The 19,424-nt window shown below is 45.6% G+C and overlaps 1 protein-coding gene across 4 annotated transcripts in view; it reads left to right on the top strand.

Moving 5' to 3' along the window:
- ALOX5 (arachidonate 5-lipoxygenase) overlaps positions 1-19,424 on the top strand; it is a 99,307-nt gene that overhangs the window by 24,983 nt on the left and 54,900 nt on the right. For all 4 annotated transcript variants that reach the window (XM_053250030.1, XM_053250028.1, XM_053250031.1 and 1 more), the window contains one exon: positions 15,738-15,936. In XM_053250030.1, the coding sequence (XP_053106005.1) occupies positions 15,891-15,936 (46 nt within the window). In that variant the 5' untranslated portion in view covers positions 15,738-15,890. The remainder of the gene's footprint in view (positions 1-15,737; positions 15,937-19,424) is intronic.

Here is a 19,424-nt window from a genome sequence, read left to right as displayed (position 1 = left end):
TGGCATAGAAATGTTAATCAGGGGTTCTCCACAGAGTAAGATCAGACTTCTTAAAAACTGTTGATGCTGCCATTGCTCCCCTGCAACTGGTATTCAAAGTATGCTGCCTCTTAACTTGGGGTTACCTCTATCAAGGCTAGCAGCCACTGATAGGCTTCCCCCCAAGTATATGCCAAATCCCCTTTTAAAGCCATCTAAGCTAGTGGATGTCATTATATTTTGTGGTAGCAAGTTCTATAGATGGATTATGCACTGTGTGATGAAGTACTTACTTTTCTCAGTCCTATGTTTCCTGTCAATCAGTTCCATTGGATGACTTCTGGTTCTTGTGTTGTGAGAGAGAGTGAAAAAAGCTTTTTTTCTGTCTGCACCATGTATAATTTTATAAGCCTAAACGCTTTAGTTGCCTATTTTTTCTAAACTAATAATTTTATGTTTTAAATTATGTTTTCCAGAAATGTACATAGATAGAATAAACATAAAACTAATCAGCATGTAATTTCCTGGATGCCTCCCAGATTCTTTTTTGAAAATTGGTGGTACCTTGGATACCTTCCCATCCTCTGGCACAGACTGTGATTACATATTCTTCTTGGAAGAAAATTTTCACATTTGAGTCCCTTATGAATGCTTGAGTGGATGCAGTCTGGACCTAGTGATTTGTTAATCACACCCTACAACCCTAATTTCTTGCCACCTCTATTTGGCTCACTTCTTCAGATTCCCTTTCTGAGAAGGCACAGCTATCTATATATATAAAACTTATGTGACACAATAGAACATCATCCTAAATTATTTTTTAAAAGGTTTTGTAAATTGTGGATGATGCAAGTCATTTAATGGTACTAGAGAAAGACATGCTGTTCTGGTAGCTCCAGGTCTTAACACTCACATCACTTTCAGAGGATGAGTACAACTGAAGGAAGCCTGGGCGGGTGCTTGGCTGGGGGAGTCAGTCATGTGACTTGCCTCTAGGGGGGGCCCCAAGGCAGTGGGCCCCCAGACAACTGTCTCCTCTTGACCTATTATAGTTACACCCCTGCATATGCAGCTGAAATCAAGGCTTGAAAATCCTGTTTGACCACACACACCAAAACAGGCAGCAGCCATGTTACTGTAACATAATTCCTGCTGTCTTTCTTTGAGGCCTGGCCATACTGAGTATGGAAAGTGAAGTTTCCTGCAATAATCTGACCAAAAACAACTGTGATTTTGAAAAATCCAAAAGGTGTTAGTACCACTGTGCAAGATCAGAACAAAAAGCACATTGGGGGAAAAATTTGCGCGTGTATCTACAGAAAAGAAGCGATAGAAAACTTGGGTAGAAGCAGTGAGAAATCCCTGTTGTTTGTGTGTAAGGACCATTTCAATGTTATAAAATGCTTATTCTCCTCAACTGCTTAGCAGTGATGGTGCCGCTTCTATAAAGACAGTGGCCTCTTCCTTCAGTTGCTTCATTTTACCTGATAGGTCATTGCACCCCTATTTGGCTTTTACCATCCCTCAACTTTGTACCTTGTAAGCAGAAGGGGCTGCCTAGTTCCATTATTTTAACAGTTGCATGACAGGCAGGCATTCAAAAGGTGCAACTTTTCTGCCTGTCATTCAACTGTTAGAGAGATCACAGGTGCTTCTTTCATCCTCATGGTAGGGAAAGTTGAAGTTTCTTGGAAAAGGTGTATCCAATATGGCATAGAAATCTAGGGGCAAAGGCCAAATGTTCTGAAAGAGCTGGTAAAAGGTAATTTGTGCCGTTGATGTCAACTCCTGGCAATCACAGAGCCATGTGGTTTTCTTTGGTAGAATACTGGAGGTGTTTATTATTGCCATATCCCATGCAGTATGAGATTATGCCTTTCAGCATCTTCCTATATTGCTGCTGCCTGATATAGGTGTTCTCCATAGTCTGGGAAACTTACCAGCGGGATTTGAACCAGCAACCTCGTGCTCACTAAGCTGCATGTATGTATTTCCCTGCTGCATGTATATCAAAATTCTTATGGAGCATTTTATCTGCACCTCCTGGGACCCCAGCTACCATTCTCAGGACAGAGACTGGCTTACTCTCAATAGAAGGTAGGTTCCAGAAGTCAGCCCTTATTTATTATAAGATTTTGAAGTTGCCGGAGCAACACCTCCCAAAAGCTTTGTTGCTTTGCGATACTGCCTGGCACAGTGTGGGCCAGCGAAGTTGTCTCTGCTGCATTCCAAAGACTTAACTCTTCATTTCTTTAACATATTATTATTTATTATTTATTCAATTTCTATACCGCCCTTCCAAAAATGGCTCAGGGCGGTTTACACAGAGAAATAACAAACAAATAAGATAGAATCCTGTCCCCAAAGGACTCACATTCTTAAAAGAAACATAGGATAGGCACCAGCAACAGTCACTGGAGGTACTGTGTTGGGGGTGGATAGGGCCAGTTATCTGATTATAAAAGAAAGCGAAGGGATTGGCTTCATGGGTTGGACATCAGTCAGGATTTGGAGTTGATTAAGGCCACAAACTTCTCCCATTGGTACTCTCTGTTCGAGAATAACCATGATAGAGCTTAATATCTCCAAGTCCTCACTTTTGCCCTATTAAGAACTACCTCCACTGAGCTCCGAAAAAACAACAAATATTTATATACCACTTTCTTTTTAGATTTTTAAATGCTTTTGTTAGTATTATAAGTAAAAACAGAAAATGTTACATCTCTGAGATTCAAGCAAACATACATATTTACAAACAAGGTATTATCCATTTAAAAAAAACACCCATTCATAAGAAAGATACAAAATTAGTAATAGTATAAGTAAGTGTGTGTGTGTGTGTGTGTGTGTGTGTGTGTGTGTGTGTGTAGAGAGAGAGAGATTGATTTAATTAACTATCCATACAAAATCTAAATCTAGGCATCCATATGGAATTTTGGACCTCCCAGGGAACCAGCAGGATAAAGAGAAGAGAACCAACCCTGCCATTTAGGTAATATAAGTAATTCAAACACCCTCTGTGTTCTACAGTTAAAATACCCATCCCAAACATTAAACTATATACTTTAGAGAGAATATAAATTTCCTCACTACCAATTCATCCTTCATCTGATTTAAGTCCTATGTAAATGGAAAGAAAAGGAAAAAAAGAGGAGGAGGAAAAAACATCTAAAACATCTAAAAGCTGTTCAGAAACTTTCAAAATCCTAAATCCAATCAATGATAAGAAAAGAGGGATGTGTGGAGGCACTGAAGTTTGGCCGGCCCTGAAGCATCACTGGCCAGATATACAGACGTCCCTCTTTTTTGAAAGCACAACACAAGTAGAATGTTTTTATGTTATGAAATTAATGTTGCATTATTGTTGGTCAGTATCAATCAATCTTTATTTCAGTCTTAGACCAGCATGATAACAATTCAAAAAGATGGGGAAAAGACATGAGATACAGGCAAGGGGTAGGAAATATAATATAAAATATAAAACTACTGTTATTAAGCTATATAAGTAGCTTGTATAGGGTAGCAATGAGGTGGAAGTAAATTTGTGCTCCACCCCAGCACAGTACCTCCAGTGACTGCAGTTACTGGTGTCTGTCTTATGTTTCTTTTTAGATTGTGAGCCTTTTGGGGACAGGGATCCATCTTATTTATATATTATTTCTCTGTGTAAACTGCCCTGAGCCATTTTTGGAAGGGCGGTATAGAAATCAAATAAATAAATAAATAAATAAATAAATAAATAATTTAAAATATATCTATGGGAGAGGAGTCTAGAGCCTAGTAAGCAGTAGGCCAGAAGGGCTCAACATATAAGAGTACATTAAAAATAGTTAGTTAAAAATAATTACGGGTGTTTAAAAATACATACGAGAGATTAAAAGTAAGCAATTAAAAGGTTACAATAATTTATGTGAGAGCAGAGGCTGAGACTGGATTTATGTAGGCTCAACCCTCAGTCCCTCAGGGCCCTGTGGATTCTGCACGCTGCAGCACATAACTTTGCAGCGTGATGGTGGGATCTTCATCCAAGAGCAGCAGTAAGGTATAAAATTTACTAGAGCGGCCAGGATGCCTGTGGAGTACTGGTACGATGAGATTGGCGTGGCTATCTCTATAGAAGGGGAAGAAGAGGAGAACATGTACTGTGGTTTGGACCTGCCCTGTGTCACAAGGACATAGTCTCTCCGCAAGTCAGATCTTCCTGAACCTGCCTTCTAGAAGGGCTGATGAGAGGGTGTGGCAGTGTGCCAAAGTAAAGGCCCTCCTGTGGGCTGGGATTTCCAGTAATGACAGATATGCAGCCGGATAAAGGAGGTATTTCAGACTTTCTGGTGTGGGGAAGTTTGGGACTCTGCCTAGGTCTGTTTGGAGTTCTATGGAATGCCATCCTTTGTTTAAGCACAGATTTCGCCTTGTTGTATCCCATAGAGAGGGAGAGAGAATCTCAAACTTGATAGTTTGATCTGAATAGCTCTTTCCTAAGAGGATAGGAAGGAGTTCTGGAGAGTCAGAGGGGCCAGTCCATGAGGAAGGAGAGCTAGTTCTACCCCATAGATATTGATGGCCAGCCATACTCTAGCCTACACCTTCATCATTCCTATCTCTAGTCGGAAAGTGGCATTTGAAACACATCTTCGGACTTGGAGGGAAGCTCTTGAAAATTTTGATTGTACCAGTTCCAAAGGGGCAAAGCTGTTGTGGGGACCCAAGTGTGTGCCATAGAGAAGCTGTGGCAGTGACGTGGCTTCAAATAATTTGAGTGCTACAGGGATGTAGTGGCCTCCTTTGGCCCAGATAAATTTCATGATGGCGGAGGAACTCCTCTGCGCTGTGAGAGCGACATGTTTGCTGTGGGCCCTTCTGGAGCCTGAGGCATGTAGGACCACCCCCAAGTACCTAAAAGAGATGGCCTGCTCAATCATATGGCTGTCTATACTCCAGGAACGTGTCTTGGGTCTCTTAGTGAAGGCTATGATTTTAGTTTTTTGATAATTAATTTTGAGCTGTTCATCCTTGCAGAACTGGGCTAGAGCCACCTAGACTCTCCTTAGCCAAATGGGAGTCTTTGAGAGGATTGCAGCATTGTCAGTGTAGAGCAGGGTAGAAATACATCTTCCAGTCAACTTGGGGGAGATGCAAGTCTGGCCTGTTTGTGGCTCACCATATAGTTGATGTAGAGGTTGAAGAGGAGTGGGGCGAGTATACATCCTTGTATGATTCCCTTCCAGGTTGGAACTGGATTCAAGAGTTGGCCTTGAGGATTGCACTTGACCTTAAGGGACATGCCTGTGTGTAGGATATGGATCAGGTAGAGTAGACATCAATCAATCGAGGAGGCTTTCAGCTTCTCCCAAAGCTTGACTCTTGAAATGGAGTCAAAGGCAGCCTTGAGGTCAATAAAGGCTGTATATAGGGAGGTTGCACTCTTTGTGGAATATTTTTCAATGAGATGTTGTAACATTAGATATTGATCAACCATACATTGGCCCTCCCTGAAGCCCACTTGATCTTCTGCGAGGAGATCTTCTAGAGCTACCCAGCCCCTAAGTTTCCATTGCAGGTGACCTGCATAAAACTTGCTAATTGTGTTGAGCAAGCTCTCAGTGTGTGAAAGGAGGTTCCCAGAGATTATTATATTGTCTATAGCGGACACTTTGGAGCCAGTTAGATACGTGAATTCTCCTGGGTGGTCATATTTAACTGAGCCATTTAATATCAGGACATTTAATCTGTGGAATGTTTGTTCAAGGCAGAAACCCACATAGTTGGATCTCTGGTCTTTGGAAAGGTGAATGAAGATGGTCAGCTTCCAAGTTGGGAGGGTGTCGGTAACAGCGGGTGAATGAGTGGTCATTTTGACCCATCCTGGCGCAGAGGTATCCACCTGGTACCACATATGCATTTAGGATTGGAGAGGAGAAGTCCAGCTATGTATTGTTCTAGGTCAGCCCATAATGATCTTACTTGGGTTTGTCAGTGCTGTGGAGGAAGGTAGATGTTAACTACCAGTAGAGGGGTGGGTCCAAACCAGATTAGGATAGCCATGGCATACTGCTTGAGTGGCGCTAGAGGTGTCACTATTACATGCAAGTTGGTGGAGACTAATATCCCCAGGCCGCCTTTGGACCTGCCCCGGCCTGTGCTGGGAGTTGCCCCCAAGGTTCATGAGTGCTATCCTTTGAGGCTTAGGGCAGTCGCAGTCCAGGTCTCCTGGACCATAAATATATCGTCTGGTAAGGAAAGGGGTTAGGGTCTGCATCTCTGCATCGAAACCACCCAGCCACATTCCAGGACAAAAGGTTGAGCTTATGCTGGTTGGTGAGATGTCAGCGGGTCACAGGATCAGGTAGGTGCTGGGCAGGTGATTTCCTGGAGCGTTCTGATGTATCTCCATGAAATGGGTTGCATAGCTGTTGTGTTGAAGTAAGTGGAGAGGCATCTGCTTGGCTCTCTCCTGGCTCTGGGGTCTCCATAGTGGTTCTCACTTGGTTCAGCAATGCGGGACCAGGGAGTCAGCGTGACCGTCCTTGGAGTCTGTTGGCTTGCCCATGCAGGCTGGAGTGCTCAGCTCTGAGATGGTCTCACAATCCAGGAGCCCAGGCCCTGCCAGACATGAAGGGGCAGTGGGTCCATCTCCAATTCCATCTCCTGGTCCATTGCGCTCAAAGCTTGTAGAGGAGGGGGATGCTCCTGTGTGGGATTGGTTGGCTGAGGTTCTTGTAGATGTTGCTGGACGATATGGTGGGTTGGCAGATCCCTCAGCATAGGCAGGCTGTCAGAGGTGATCAACACAATGATATCATCAAAATATGGATCACTGGCAAATGGCAACCCCATGCCAGATGCCAGCAGGGCATTGCTCTTTTGGGGTGAAAAGCATCATGAGGAGACCCCGTTCTCCTTCATGCAATGACATGTGGTGGGGGGCAAGAGGAGCTGGGGCAACATAAGATCATTTGGGGTGGCCAGCTTTCTCTGTGTCTCACTGGAATGTGCAGCTGACAATACATGCATTTCCTCCCTTGGAGTAACAATGTCCACATCTAATGGTGGTGGGGGGTGTGGAGATGGTGGAGGGAGACTCTTCCCATGGAAAGGATGGCGTGGACACACAGGGGGAGTAATGGAACCAGGGAACTCATTTTGGCTGTCTGGGGCCACAAAATCTTTGAAATGCACTGAAAGTTTCCTTCTAGGCCTGCTAGGGGTTGGGTTTGAGACCTCCTACAAGGGCTGGACCTCCATATCACTCTCACAGTCAGAAATCTCAGAAGCTGAGTTATGAATCCTCAGGTTTTTACATTTCCCTTGTGTCAAGAGCATTTCCCTTGTGTGCTCTAAGAAATAAATTGTTCAAAGGCAAGCCTGAGCTTATCAACTTCAGCAGAAATTTCATTCAATGTTCCAGTTATCGTGACCATGGATTCTGCAGACAACAGACAGGCATCTCCTAGATAATGGGTGAGGAGTTCATGGGGGAGGTGTGTGGTATGCTTGGCAGATTTAGAGGTCCCATTTCTCAGTCCCGGGGGATGGCTCCGGACAGATCACTTGGATGATTTGGGAGTAGTTTGGCTTATCGGCGACTCCCATGTGGCACACTCTTTATTGGGGGTAGGAGGGCTCCTTAATTCATTGGTTCACAAGGCTATAAATCTGTTCTAAATGAAGGGAATCTTGTGTTGTTACTCACTATTTCCCTTTGCCTTGCTGGTGGCAAGACTAGTCTGCCCCAGACTAGTTATTGAGCTGGTGGAAGATGTTGATGTGTTGCACAAGGATTGTGAGCCATTTGGGGATAGGGATCCATCTTATCTTATTTTTATTTATTATTTCTCTATGTAAACCGCTTACACGGTATATAGATATTTGTTGTGTTGTGGAAAAGGCTACACAATGCATTGCACAATCTTGAATGTGTCTCAGGGAAGTTCTTTACAAGGTGCAACATTGTGGATCATCTCAGCTTTGTGCAGCTCCTTAAACTTCTGATCCTGAAAGCATAAGGGCAATAGCTATGGTTGGAGTTGAGAGTTTGGCATTCAGCAAAAAAGAGCATGTGTATCCTGTGTGGTAAACATCTTTCGTAGCTGCTGAGAGAGGAAGGAGTGGTTAACCAACATAGTTTAGCCAACTGACAGTACTGGAGGGTGGGGGAAGTACATGAAAGACATTTTCAGCATTCATGCTTTGAGGAATGGAATTCTGTGTAAACACCCCCCTACACACCCACATTTACCTGCCCAGGGCTCATTGGCCTAGCATCTCCTGTTGGGATGGTGGAGTAGTACTTCTGGCTGGGTGCTTGTGTTCAGAGTCCTGTAATAAGAATTCTGACAAGACAGGAGTTAGCAAATTGCATGCGCTATCCCTCCCTCCCTCTCTCCCGCTCTATACACATACACACAGAGACATGGGGAGAGAGAGCAGAAGGCGGTTTGTGCTAAGTACCCATTTTCCATGGTTGCTGTAACCAAATTTCACCTTTGTGTAAGAGATATAGCCGCATGCCATGTACCTTATCTGAATTCCTTGTCAGGTAAGTGTGCTATGATTGATTGATTGATTATTTCTCTGTGTAAACTGCCCTGAGCCATTTTTGGAAGGGCGGTATAGAAATCGAAAGAATCAATGAATGAATGAATGAATGTAGAGCTAGTCTGAATCCTATGCTCAGCCTAGCACTTCCAGTCTAGGGGTGGGTGATGCAGGAAGCAATGAATTTTTGTTCCCTGCATCACCCTTCCTGAAACAATGAAGAAGCAATGAAGTTTTGCTCTCCTTTGATTTCAGTGAGTGCTTTTTGACTTATACCATCTCCAGAGCTAGCATAATGTTAGACTTTCATTAGGGGTGTGTCTGAAGTTTAGAGGGAGTATAGGATTTGGCATAAATAATTTCTCCCCATCTTGCCCAAGACACATCCATGTCTGCCATTATGTCAATGTATCAGAGACTGTGGAGGTGTAGCTCAAATTTTACCAGGAAAAGGGGGGGGGGAATCAAATCAATCTTTATTACAGTCTCTGACCAGCATAAAGTAGGTTACATTAAAATGGCATTAAAAGCAGGCTATGACCAGTACTGTGAGTATAGAGACTATCTATACTATCTATCTATATAATTATCCTAAATGTACCCATTGTTATTCCCATGCGTGGCTGCTCTCATGAGCGTTTGCAAGCAGCTGCTTGGGGGATAGGGACAGGGACACAATGGCAGTGGCAGCCGGTTGGCTGGAGGAGGCAGCAGCAGGCGGGCCCAACCGGCATGAGCAGGAGGCAGAAGCAGGCAGCCCGGCCACTGGGAGGAGGAGGTGGGCTGACTTGGCCCAACCAGCGGGAGCAGGACGCGGTGGGCCAGCCAGGAGGAAGAGGCAGTGGTGGGGCGGGGCGGCTGCTGGGGGGAGGAGGAGGCAGCTGCTACCAGGAACCAGCCAGAAACTGCAGGGTGGTGGGAGAGGAAGTGGGCCGGCCAGCCAGCCCACCAAAAATTGGGGGTGGGGGTGAGAAGCTGGTGGGGGGAGGGAAGCAGCCAGTCGGCCAGAAAGCCGGGCATGCTGGGCGGGGGGAGCAGCAGGGGGTGGGTGGGCCGGCTGGAGGCGCAGATGCCTGGCCCAGCTAGTAAGATGTAAGAGCTGTAAAATGCTATATGACCCTAACTAAAGTTATCATTGTATAAACTATATATCAGTAAATGCACAAATATCCATGATTTAATTGTGGAAGAGCATGCTGACCTGGTTGGGCGAGCTTGGTGGCGTGGGTCTCTCCCAGCTCTGCCCTCCAGGTTTCATGATCCTATAGCAGCCCTGCCTTGAAAGTCAGGGAGCAGGAGTTGTAGTCATCTATCGTGAATTCATTCCCCTCTCCAGATGCCCTGTTAGGCAATATCAGAACTTCGAGTGTTTGTCCCTGAGGGTGGGCCTATGAGATAGGATAGGGATTCTGTTGGATCACCCTGCTGCACCCGTCTCTCTGCTTGAACTAGTAGGGGTGGTCTTGGAGGTGGCGTTGTGTTCCCCTTTGCTTATTGTTTGGGGGACTTGAGTGTTCATGCCAAAGCCCCGCTAGTAAAAGCGGTCAGGACTTCATGGACACCATGACAACCATGGGCCTTTCGCAATTAATATCTGGTACTACTCACATGGCAGGATATACACTGGACCTGGTTTTTGCCAACCAAGAACTAAATGATTTGCAGGTGGGGGAGTTTGATATAACACCTTTGTCATGGACAGGTCATCATCTGGTGGGGTTTAGTTTGACTGCTTCAGCCTACCTCTGCAGGGGTGGTGGACCAATTAGAATGGTCCACCCATGGAGGCTTATGGATCTGCTCGGTTTCCAGACAGCCCTTGGGGAATTTCCAGGGTCCAAAACTGGTGACTCTTTCGAGGCCCTGGTGACTCTGGAATGTGGAAACAGTCTGGGCTATTGACATGGTCACTCCTAAATGCCTCTCCGGCTGGTGGAGCCTTTTCTGTTCCTTGGAGCTTAGGGCAATGAAACAACTTGGAGCAGCGTTGGAGGAAGACTCGCAACGAATGCAACCAAACATGGGCTAGAGCCCATTTTAGGGACTATTCCATGGTGGTAGAGGTTGCAAAGAAATGTTTTTTCTCCACCTCCATTGCGTCTGTGTAGGCCAGTGGAGCTGTTTTAGTGTGGCAAAGTCACTGCTCCATACAGACTCCCGGGTGACTGGGGAGGAAGCATCAATCTTACAGGGAAGGAACAGTTAAGTAGTTGGAGCCAATTATTAGTGCTTCAATAAGGGAAGGCAAGATGCCATCGAGCCTCAAGCAGGCAGTGGTAAGACCACTATTAAAAAAGCCCTCCCTTGATTCCACCAATTTTGATAACTATTGGCCTGTTTCAAATCTTCCCTTTTTAAGCAAGGTGATAGGGCGTGTGGTGTCTGTACAGCTGCAAAGGGTCTTGGATGATACAGATTATCTAGACCCTTTTCTATCAGGTTTTTGCCCTGGGTTTGGGACTGAAACTGCCTTGTTCGCCCTGGAGGATGACCTATGCTGGGAACTAGATGGGGAGTGCTTCCCTGTTGGTTCTGCTGGACCTCAGCATTCAATACCATCGACCATGGTAATCTTCTGGACAGCTTCTCAGGTGTTGGAGTGTTTGATGTCCTCAAAGCTCTCGCCACCAAGTCACCTGGCACAAGCCATAATCCTCCCGACCTCTTCCTTCACAGCTGGCACAGGAGTGTTGTCCCTCACAGTCTCCTTCCACACCTTTCTCCAGCAGGCATTCAGGGTGCTGCTCCTGATCTCATCCATTGCCTCCTTGATGCTATTCAAGGCATGTGCGATGTTGTAGCCCTTCCAGGCTTCCTTAAGAGTCAGCTTGGGGTCCGCATCCATCAGGTCAGCTATGTGCTCAAAGTTCTGCCCAGTGTAATAGCTCTTGAAAGCTGGATTGTGCCTTGGTCCATCGGCTGGATAAGGGATGTGGTGCTTGGAGGCATGAACACCACTTCCATGTGGGGGTGGGCAAGCAGCAGATCTGGAGGATGCCCTGGGGCATTGTCCAAGAGCAGCAGCGCCTTGAAGGCCAAGTTCTTGTCTCTCAGGTTGTGTTCCACCACATGCAGAAAGCAGTCGTTGAACCATGATATGAAAATGGAGCGCATTTTTGCTCTTGTGTTCGCTCTCCAGAACACAGGGAGGTGGTTCATGTTCTTGCCCTTCAGTGCCCATGGATTCTTGGACCAGTACACTAGCATGGGCTTGACCATGAGGCCACCTGAGGCACTGGCACAGAAGAGAAGGGTCAGCCTGTCCTTCGCAGACTTGAATCCTGGAGTTCTTCTCTTCTCTTTGGCGAGGAAGGTGCAGTTAGGCATCCTCTTCCAGAAGAGTCCAGTCTCGTCCGTGTTGAAGACCTGGTCCAGCATATAACCTTTCTCCTCTATCAGCCTCTTCAGCTCAGCAGGAAAAGCAGCTGCAGTCTCATGATCTACAGAGGCAATCTCTCCAACAAGTTTCACGTTGTGCAGGTTGAAGCGCTTCTTGAAGGTTTCAAACCAGCACTTGCTGGCTTGAAACTTCTCGGGGTCTCCCTCTCTACCAGGTGCCGATAGATTCACCGCACCTTGGTCATGATCATGCGGGTGCTGAGGGGGACTTTTTTCTGTGCTTGGTCCTCCATTCAGATGTTCAGGGCCTTCTCCATTTTCTTAATGTTGCCCACAGCATGTAGGAGACTTTCAGGGAGGACTAGGTCCCACTGGCGACACTGCCTCTGATGGCATCCTCACTTTTCTTTATGCGGCGGATGGTTGATTCATTGACCCCGAACAATCTCCCAACTGCGCTGTTTCTTTGGCCTTCCCTCAGGCAGTCCAAGACTTTGACCTTGTCCTCCGGGAACATCACATTCCTCGCCCACTTGGCCACAGCTTCCTCCTTTCCCTTGCCTGCATGCTCTGGACCTATTTTTCAACACTGCATCTCTCTCTCTCAACTCTGCTTCTCTCCCTCTCCCTTAAAAGCAGTTCAAAAGCAGCAGTGATGGAACAGAAGCCATGCAGCCCCTCAGCCTTTGCACAGCAACCCGTGTGCAAAAGCAGTAGTGAAGACACAGCAGCCATTCAGCCCCCCACATTTTCAGCCCCCAATTTCCACAGCTCTCACCTCTGCCTCTCTCAATCTCTCTTTGCTCAACTGCAACTCCAACACTCCAACGCCTCCAAAAAGCTCTGAAGACACAGCAGCCATCAACCCCCCCAACAGTTTGAAAGCAGTAGTGAAGAAACAGTAGCCATGCAGCCACCCAACCCTGCTACCCAACTCTTGCACGTCAGCAAACTGTGCAAAAGCAGCAGTAGAGACACAGCAGCCATACAGCCCCCCACATTTTCATCCCCCAATTTCCACAGCTCTCACCTCTGCCTCTCCCTATCTCTCTTTGTTCAACTGCAACTCCAACACCTCCAAAAAGCTGTGAAGACACAGCAGCGATCAGGCTCCTAACAGTTCAAAAGCAGCAGTTAGGACACAGAAGCCATGCAGCCAGCCCCCCAACCCATGCAGCAAGCAGTTCAAAAGAAACAGAAACAGTAAGGACACAGAAGCTACCCCACCCCCAACATCTACAGCCCCATATTCCCACAGTTCTCACCTCCGCCTCTCCCATACCAAACTCTAACCCTCCAAAAGACCTCAAAAACACCTCCAATTAGCTCCGAAACACACCTACACACCTCTCCAATGCTCTCTCCGACTCTCTACCTCTCGTGCCACCTCTTGCGCCAGCTCTCGCGCCAACGAAAATTCGTGAGATTTGCAGGTATCCAAGTTGCATTGGCAAGGCTCATTTTCCCAATTGCGGATGCTCGAAACCACGATTGGGGAAATCAAGGTTGGCAAGGGATAGCTGTAATTTTTTTCACCTGTGTGTGGAATGAGTTTTGTTCTCAGTATCAAGGCAGTGTGTGTGAATGTGCATTCAGAGTGGGACCTTCCTGATTAAACCTGAGCAGATTTAAAATCAACGGAGTGGACCTCCAAATATGTGTGAGTGCACAGACATGCACGCGGCTTAGAGGGAAAACTGATCCAGATGACTGTTGTACTAGTGCAAGGACATAGCACAATGATATTGTGCAGAGAAAGGAACGTCTACTCCAGACTAGTTCTTGTGCTGATGGAAGATGTTGACATGTTGTACGAAGTGTTGTGGAACAGGCTGCACAATGCATTGCACAATCTTGAATGTGTCTTAGAGAAGGTCCTTTACTAGGTGCAATATCGTGGATCATCTCAGCTTTGTGCAGCTCCTTAAACTTCTGATTCTGAAAAGCATAAGGGCAATAGCAGTAGTTGGAGTTGAGAGTTTGGCAGTCAACAAAAGAGAGCATGTGTATCCTGTGTGGCAAACACTTCTCATAGCGGCTGAGAGAGGAAGGAGTGGTTAACCAATAGTTTAGCCAATTGTACTGGAGGGTGGGGGAGGGACAGTACTGGAGGGTGGGGGAGGGACATCAAAGACATTTTCAACATTCATGCTTTGTGGAATGGAATTCTGTGCACGCAGCTCTTACCTGCCCAGGGCTCATTGGCCTAGCATCTCCTGTTGGGGTGGTGGAGTAGTACTGTATTTCAGGTTGGGTGTTTGTGTCTAGAGTCCTGTAATAAGAATTCGGAGAAGACAGGTGTTAGCGAAGTGTTCTCTCTCTCTCTCTCTCTCTCTCTCTCTCTCTCGGGCATAAGGCGGTTTGTGCTAAGTACCCATTTTCCATGGTTGCCGTAATCAAATTTCACCTTTATATAAGAGATATAGCCCCATGCCATGTGCCTTATCTGAATTCCTTGTCAGGTAAGTGTGCCATGTTTGATTGTAGAGCTAGTCTCAATCTTGTACTCAGACTAGCTCTACTAGTATTTCCATCATCACATAATGATGTTAGACCTTCATCAGGGTGTGTGTGTGTGTGTGTGTGTGTGTGTGTGTGTGTGTGTGTGTAGTCTGTAGGGGATATAGGATTTGGCATAAATAACTTCTCCCCATCTTTCCCAAGACACGTCCATGTCTCTGCCATTATGTCAATGTATCAGAGACTGTGGAGGTATATCCCAAATTTTACCAGAAAAAGGGAACTTATGCTGGTCAAACTGGAATTCTTAAAGTATAGGGTTGCACTTTTGTTTTCTTATTTCACATAGTAGAAGTGGCCTGTACTTAACTTTATTCAATACACAGATTCTCTCTACTAAGCTAACATAAGACATGTACCTGAGTCAGCCTTGCAAACTTCAAGTTACAAGTCATTGACTCTTCAAAAGATACCCAGTGCCTGAGGCCCAAGACAAGGATGACAGATGTCACAGGTGTTCAAGCATTTATCTTCTCCCTAAGCTGAACAAATGTTCATTTCCTTAGCCTTTTATGCTATTGGACAAAAACCTCTTCTGTTGGTAACATCATTGGGTATTGATCTGGTAAACAAGTCCAAATGGGTATTCAGTTCAAGTGGTGGTTCCAAGATAACAGCAAATATCTGACCAGGTTTTCTGACAAATGTCTTAGGTAATGTCCATATCTAAGATACCAAATCACACCAGGGGTGTAGCTATAATTGAGTTCAGTTAAAGCTCTGGTGAGTTGCCCGTCAAGGGAGATAGCTAATAGATCTTGAGGTGATTTTCACGGTGGAGAGAAACTGGGCTAAGGGAGCCCAGCCCTGTTTCCCCCCCATCGCAGGCGAGCCTGGTGGTTCAACAGCAGCTAGTCCGCCTAAGAACCCCTCCCCTAAAACAAGGTTAGTGGAGCAAGCGCTCTGCTAACTGGTTGTGTGTTGCTGCAGTGTGGTTCTACGCTGTGGCAACACATGAGTAGACCCCCGACCGGGGGGCTACAACATGCCTCGGGAGTCTCCCCAGGATTCACCCTGTGCTTGCACGGGGCATCCTGGGACATCTGGGGGCTGGGCAGCCCCCAATCCTCACTGCCCCCACAGTGAGGGTGGGTGGCTGATCTAGTCGTGTGGGTGGCCGATCTGGCCGCCCAGGGACAGCCCCCTGCTCATCTGTGGGGAGAGCGGGCTAAACCCGCTCTCCCTGTATTGCCTAGTAAGGGTCTACACACCAATCATGTGTAGAGCCTCCTTGCATCTGTGAAAGACATTCAACATCTTTGGACAACTTAAATGGTTATAACAGTATTGATGTGGATTACAGATGTAGATTATGACTTGGCATTCTCCAGTAGATCACAGCCTATATTTTCTTCTTTCAGGTTGATACTTATGATGTGACTGTGGCAGAAGACCTAGGGGAGATCCAGCTGATAAAAATTGAAAAACGAAAATACTGGTTTCCTGATGATTGGTACCTTAAGTATGTCACTGTAAAAACACCAATAGGTGATTATCTGGAGTTTCCATGTTACATGTGGATTACAGATGAAAAAGAGGTGGTACTCCGGGATGGACAAGGTGGGTGCTTTGTAAGATTCTTTACATGAGGAGCTAAATTGAAGAAACCTTAATTCAGTTGCTTACTTGTTTACATGGTCACAAGATTAATACAAAGTACCCCACAAAAGAGATACCTTTCTCAATGCCACACAGGGCCACCCCTTTGATAAGGCAAGGGTGCCTAGAGTAGCACATTTGGAGGGGCAGCAGAATTTGCCCCCCACCCCCCAATACACCTGCTGGCCAATCCCACCTCATCAGGTTCTCAGCAACCAGTTATTTTGGTTGTGTCTCTGCTGCCAGGCCACCTGTTCACTCATCTCACCTCACCTCACCAGGCCTGCTGCACCCAAACTGCCACCCTCTCCTTTCTTCTCCAAGCTGCTCAATATGCCAGTCAAGAGATGTGGCCCTGGCTGAATTGGTTTGGTGTGGCCTCCACACAAGGGATGTACTGCAGTCTTCCTTCTTGCTTCTGTACTGGTCAAAGACTGTAATAAAGTTTATCTATCTATCTGCAGTGCATCTTGCTACCATTCAGGAATCTTCTTCCCAGGATCACAGAGCAAATGAACAACTGTTTGGGAAAGATAGCATCTTTCATAGGGCTTTGTCATTTTTAAAGTTGCCAAAAGTGAGAGAGATCATAGTTCAAACGTAGATTTGAGGGAGTGGAGCTTGGAAAGGATGTGGCTCTCAGCTGGATACCTGCTTGTAGGCTTCTCTTCTTGATTGTGAATATGGGGGCTCCCCTTCCTCAGTTTGAGCAAGTGAAACGAAATGAAATAAATTAATCAAAACCTCTATATTCACAGATAATTTGATCTCATGTAAAATCTCTATGTTCAAGTACAGTCTAAACTAGGATAGGGATGTGCACGGAACCATGGAGGCGCGGTCTGGCACCGGCGGGGGTCTCCCTTTATTATTATTATTATTATTATTATTATTATTAATTTCTTGTTTACACAGTCAGACTGGTGTTATTGACTGGTTTGTTTTATCCAGACATCGAGTCCTTCCCAAGGACCTGGGATGCCAGAATTTTATTGTCAGTTGTTATAGATATCGTTGCAGAATATAGGCTGTTCCCAGTAAAGCTGCTTTTTGTAATTGGCTGATGGTGATTTCTGTGGCCCCTATGGTGTTGAGGTGCTCTTCAAGGGCTTTTGGAACTGCACCCAGGGCGCCAATTATCACTGGGATTATTTTGGTCTTTTTCTGCCACAGCCTTTCAATTTCAATTTGTAGATCTTTGTATTTTGTGATTTTTTCTATTTCTTAATAGCAGATCATTATTTCCTTGTTGGCATTTTTCGTATATTTTTTTCGGTTAAGCGACGTTTCTTCCAGTAACCTTGCAGTCTCCAGCCCTGGTTGCTCAACTGAAGATCCTGAGTCCTGTTGCCCACTTGCCACCAGATGTCCAGGGACTATAGTACCTGGCGCGTTCCTTGTTGACCCGGGCGACAACTGATCCGGTATAGATTTATTAAAGTTACGTCTCACCATATTGTTGATGGGAGAGTCACTCTTTGTCTGGCTCCTCTGGTGAGACCTGTCCAGTATGGCTGGACCTCTGGCATAGCTCTCACCTTCCTCAGAGCACACAAGCCCCACAACCACGCCAAGGTAGTGCCTCACTGGGGGATTATTTATTTATTTATTTATTTATTTATTTATTTTTTACATTTATATCCCGCTCTTCTTCCAAGGAGCCCAGAGCGGTGTACTACATGCTTAAGTTTCTCCTCACAACAACCCTGTGAAGTAGGTTAGGCTGAGAGAGAAGTGACTGGCCCAGAGTCACCCAGCCAGTATCATGGCTGAATGGGGATTTGAACTCGGGTCTCCCCGGTCCTAGTCCAGCACTCTAACCACTAAACCACGCTGGCTCTTCTTTAAGAGCAGGGGGGTTGCACTTACCTCTCTCGTTGTTTTCCTCCCACTGGTGCTCCGTTTTTTGTAAACGGTTTTGGGGCAGCAGCGTTCCTTCCTGCCACCCCTGCCCCTGTTGTTTGCAGGAAATACCAGAAGTAACAAGCGCATGTGTGCCATAAAACAAAAGGCAAGTGTTGCTTAACAAAAAATGGGCTAGATTGCTCATTGTCTCCTTACCAGGCAGCTATGTTTAGAGCCATAAAATCACCATCTAGAGCTTCCTAGGCCTTGTCCCTCGCTACTCTTACTTCAGAAACCTCAATGGGCAAAATTGCTAATCTACACCCTTAGTTGGTTTTACCCTGTTATTATCGGAACACTGATTACTCAAAAAATAGTGAATGGATGTTTTTCCAATAGGCAAGAGGCACTAGTCCAATATGGACCTGAACGTGTGTGTAAAATTAAAGAGACACTGCAATTTTTAAAAGGTACATTCTTTGTGGTGGAAAAAAAAGTAGCTGCCAGCACTCAAACCTCTATTTTTAGGAATTATTTTTAAACTAGTACAGTGTACCTGGCATTGCTTGGGCTTTTGTGGCTCTACCTGAGGTATATCCATCCGTCTGTCTCTGCAGGGTGGTTGTCATTGTCCCTGGTTACCCTGTGTTACTGGTAGGGTCCTAGAAAGTCACTTTGCCAAGTCTGGGCCTGATAGCTCAAAGGGTGTGTGGATGTATAGGGAACACACAAACAAACAGAGACTATACCCACTGTATATCCGTCTGTCTGTCTTTGCGGGATGGTTGCCAGGGTCCCCGGGTAATCTATGTTACTCGTAGGGTCCTAGTAAGTCACCTTGCCAGGTTTGGTCCCAGTAGCTCAAAGGGTATGGGAATGTATAGGAGACACACAGACAGACATTCAACTTTATTTATATTGACTGTTCTATTTCAGTAATTTTGGAATGGATCTGCAACAGATTTGGAGGGTTGGTGGCACTTGTCAACTAGTTGGTGTGTTCAAGGCTTTGGGGGATTGGATGGATACTATAGGTGTTATGAGCAATAGAATTTTCAGGGCCTTTAATGGAATGTTGTTTTTACTCCTCACCTTAACCATTCAGCCACTACTCTGTCTGTACAATAGAGTGATGGGAACCCAAAGTAGGTTCATAGACTTGGGATGAATATGCCATAAAGTATTCTTGAATGATTCTCATGGCAAATATGTGAGGTAGGACGTTCCAAGAATATCCTGCTGAACTTCCAATTATTCTTAGAATGTTCTCCGAATAATTCTTGCACTGTGGCTTCATTTTCAAATGAAAAGTTAACCTACATCTTTTTTGCAAATAAATTAACAGCAATCACCAGTTTAGCACTAGGAATGCCTTCTCTGGAAAAGACAGTTTGTGTTAAGATATGGTAGAAAGATTTTTTTTAATTAATCAATTTGGTTTTTTATTAATCTGAGTATGGGATTAGCACAAGGTTAGCTTAGTGGGATTAGCACAAGGTTATCTTATTTTAGAATAAGGAAGACTCCCACTGCGGACGTGGGAAGACTCCCAATACGGACGGACTGTGGGGTGGCCATGCTCAGATTTATACAAACAGACTGGC

The sequence above is a fragment of the Hemicordylus capensis genome, chromosome 4 (genome assembly GCF_027244095.1).
Source record: "Hemicordylus capensis ecotype Gifberg chromosome 4, rHemCap1.1.pri, whole genome shotgun sequence".
Lineage (NCBI taxonomy): Eukaryota > Metazoa > Chordata > Lepidosauria > Squamata > Cordylidae > Hemicordylus > Hemicordylus capensis.
This window is presented reverse-complemented; position numbering and strand designations above follow the sequence as displayed.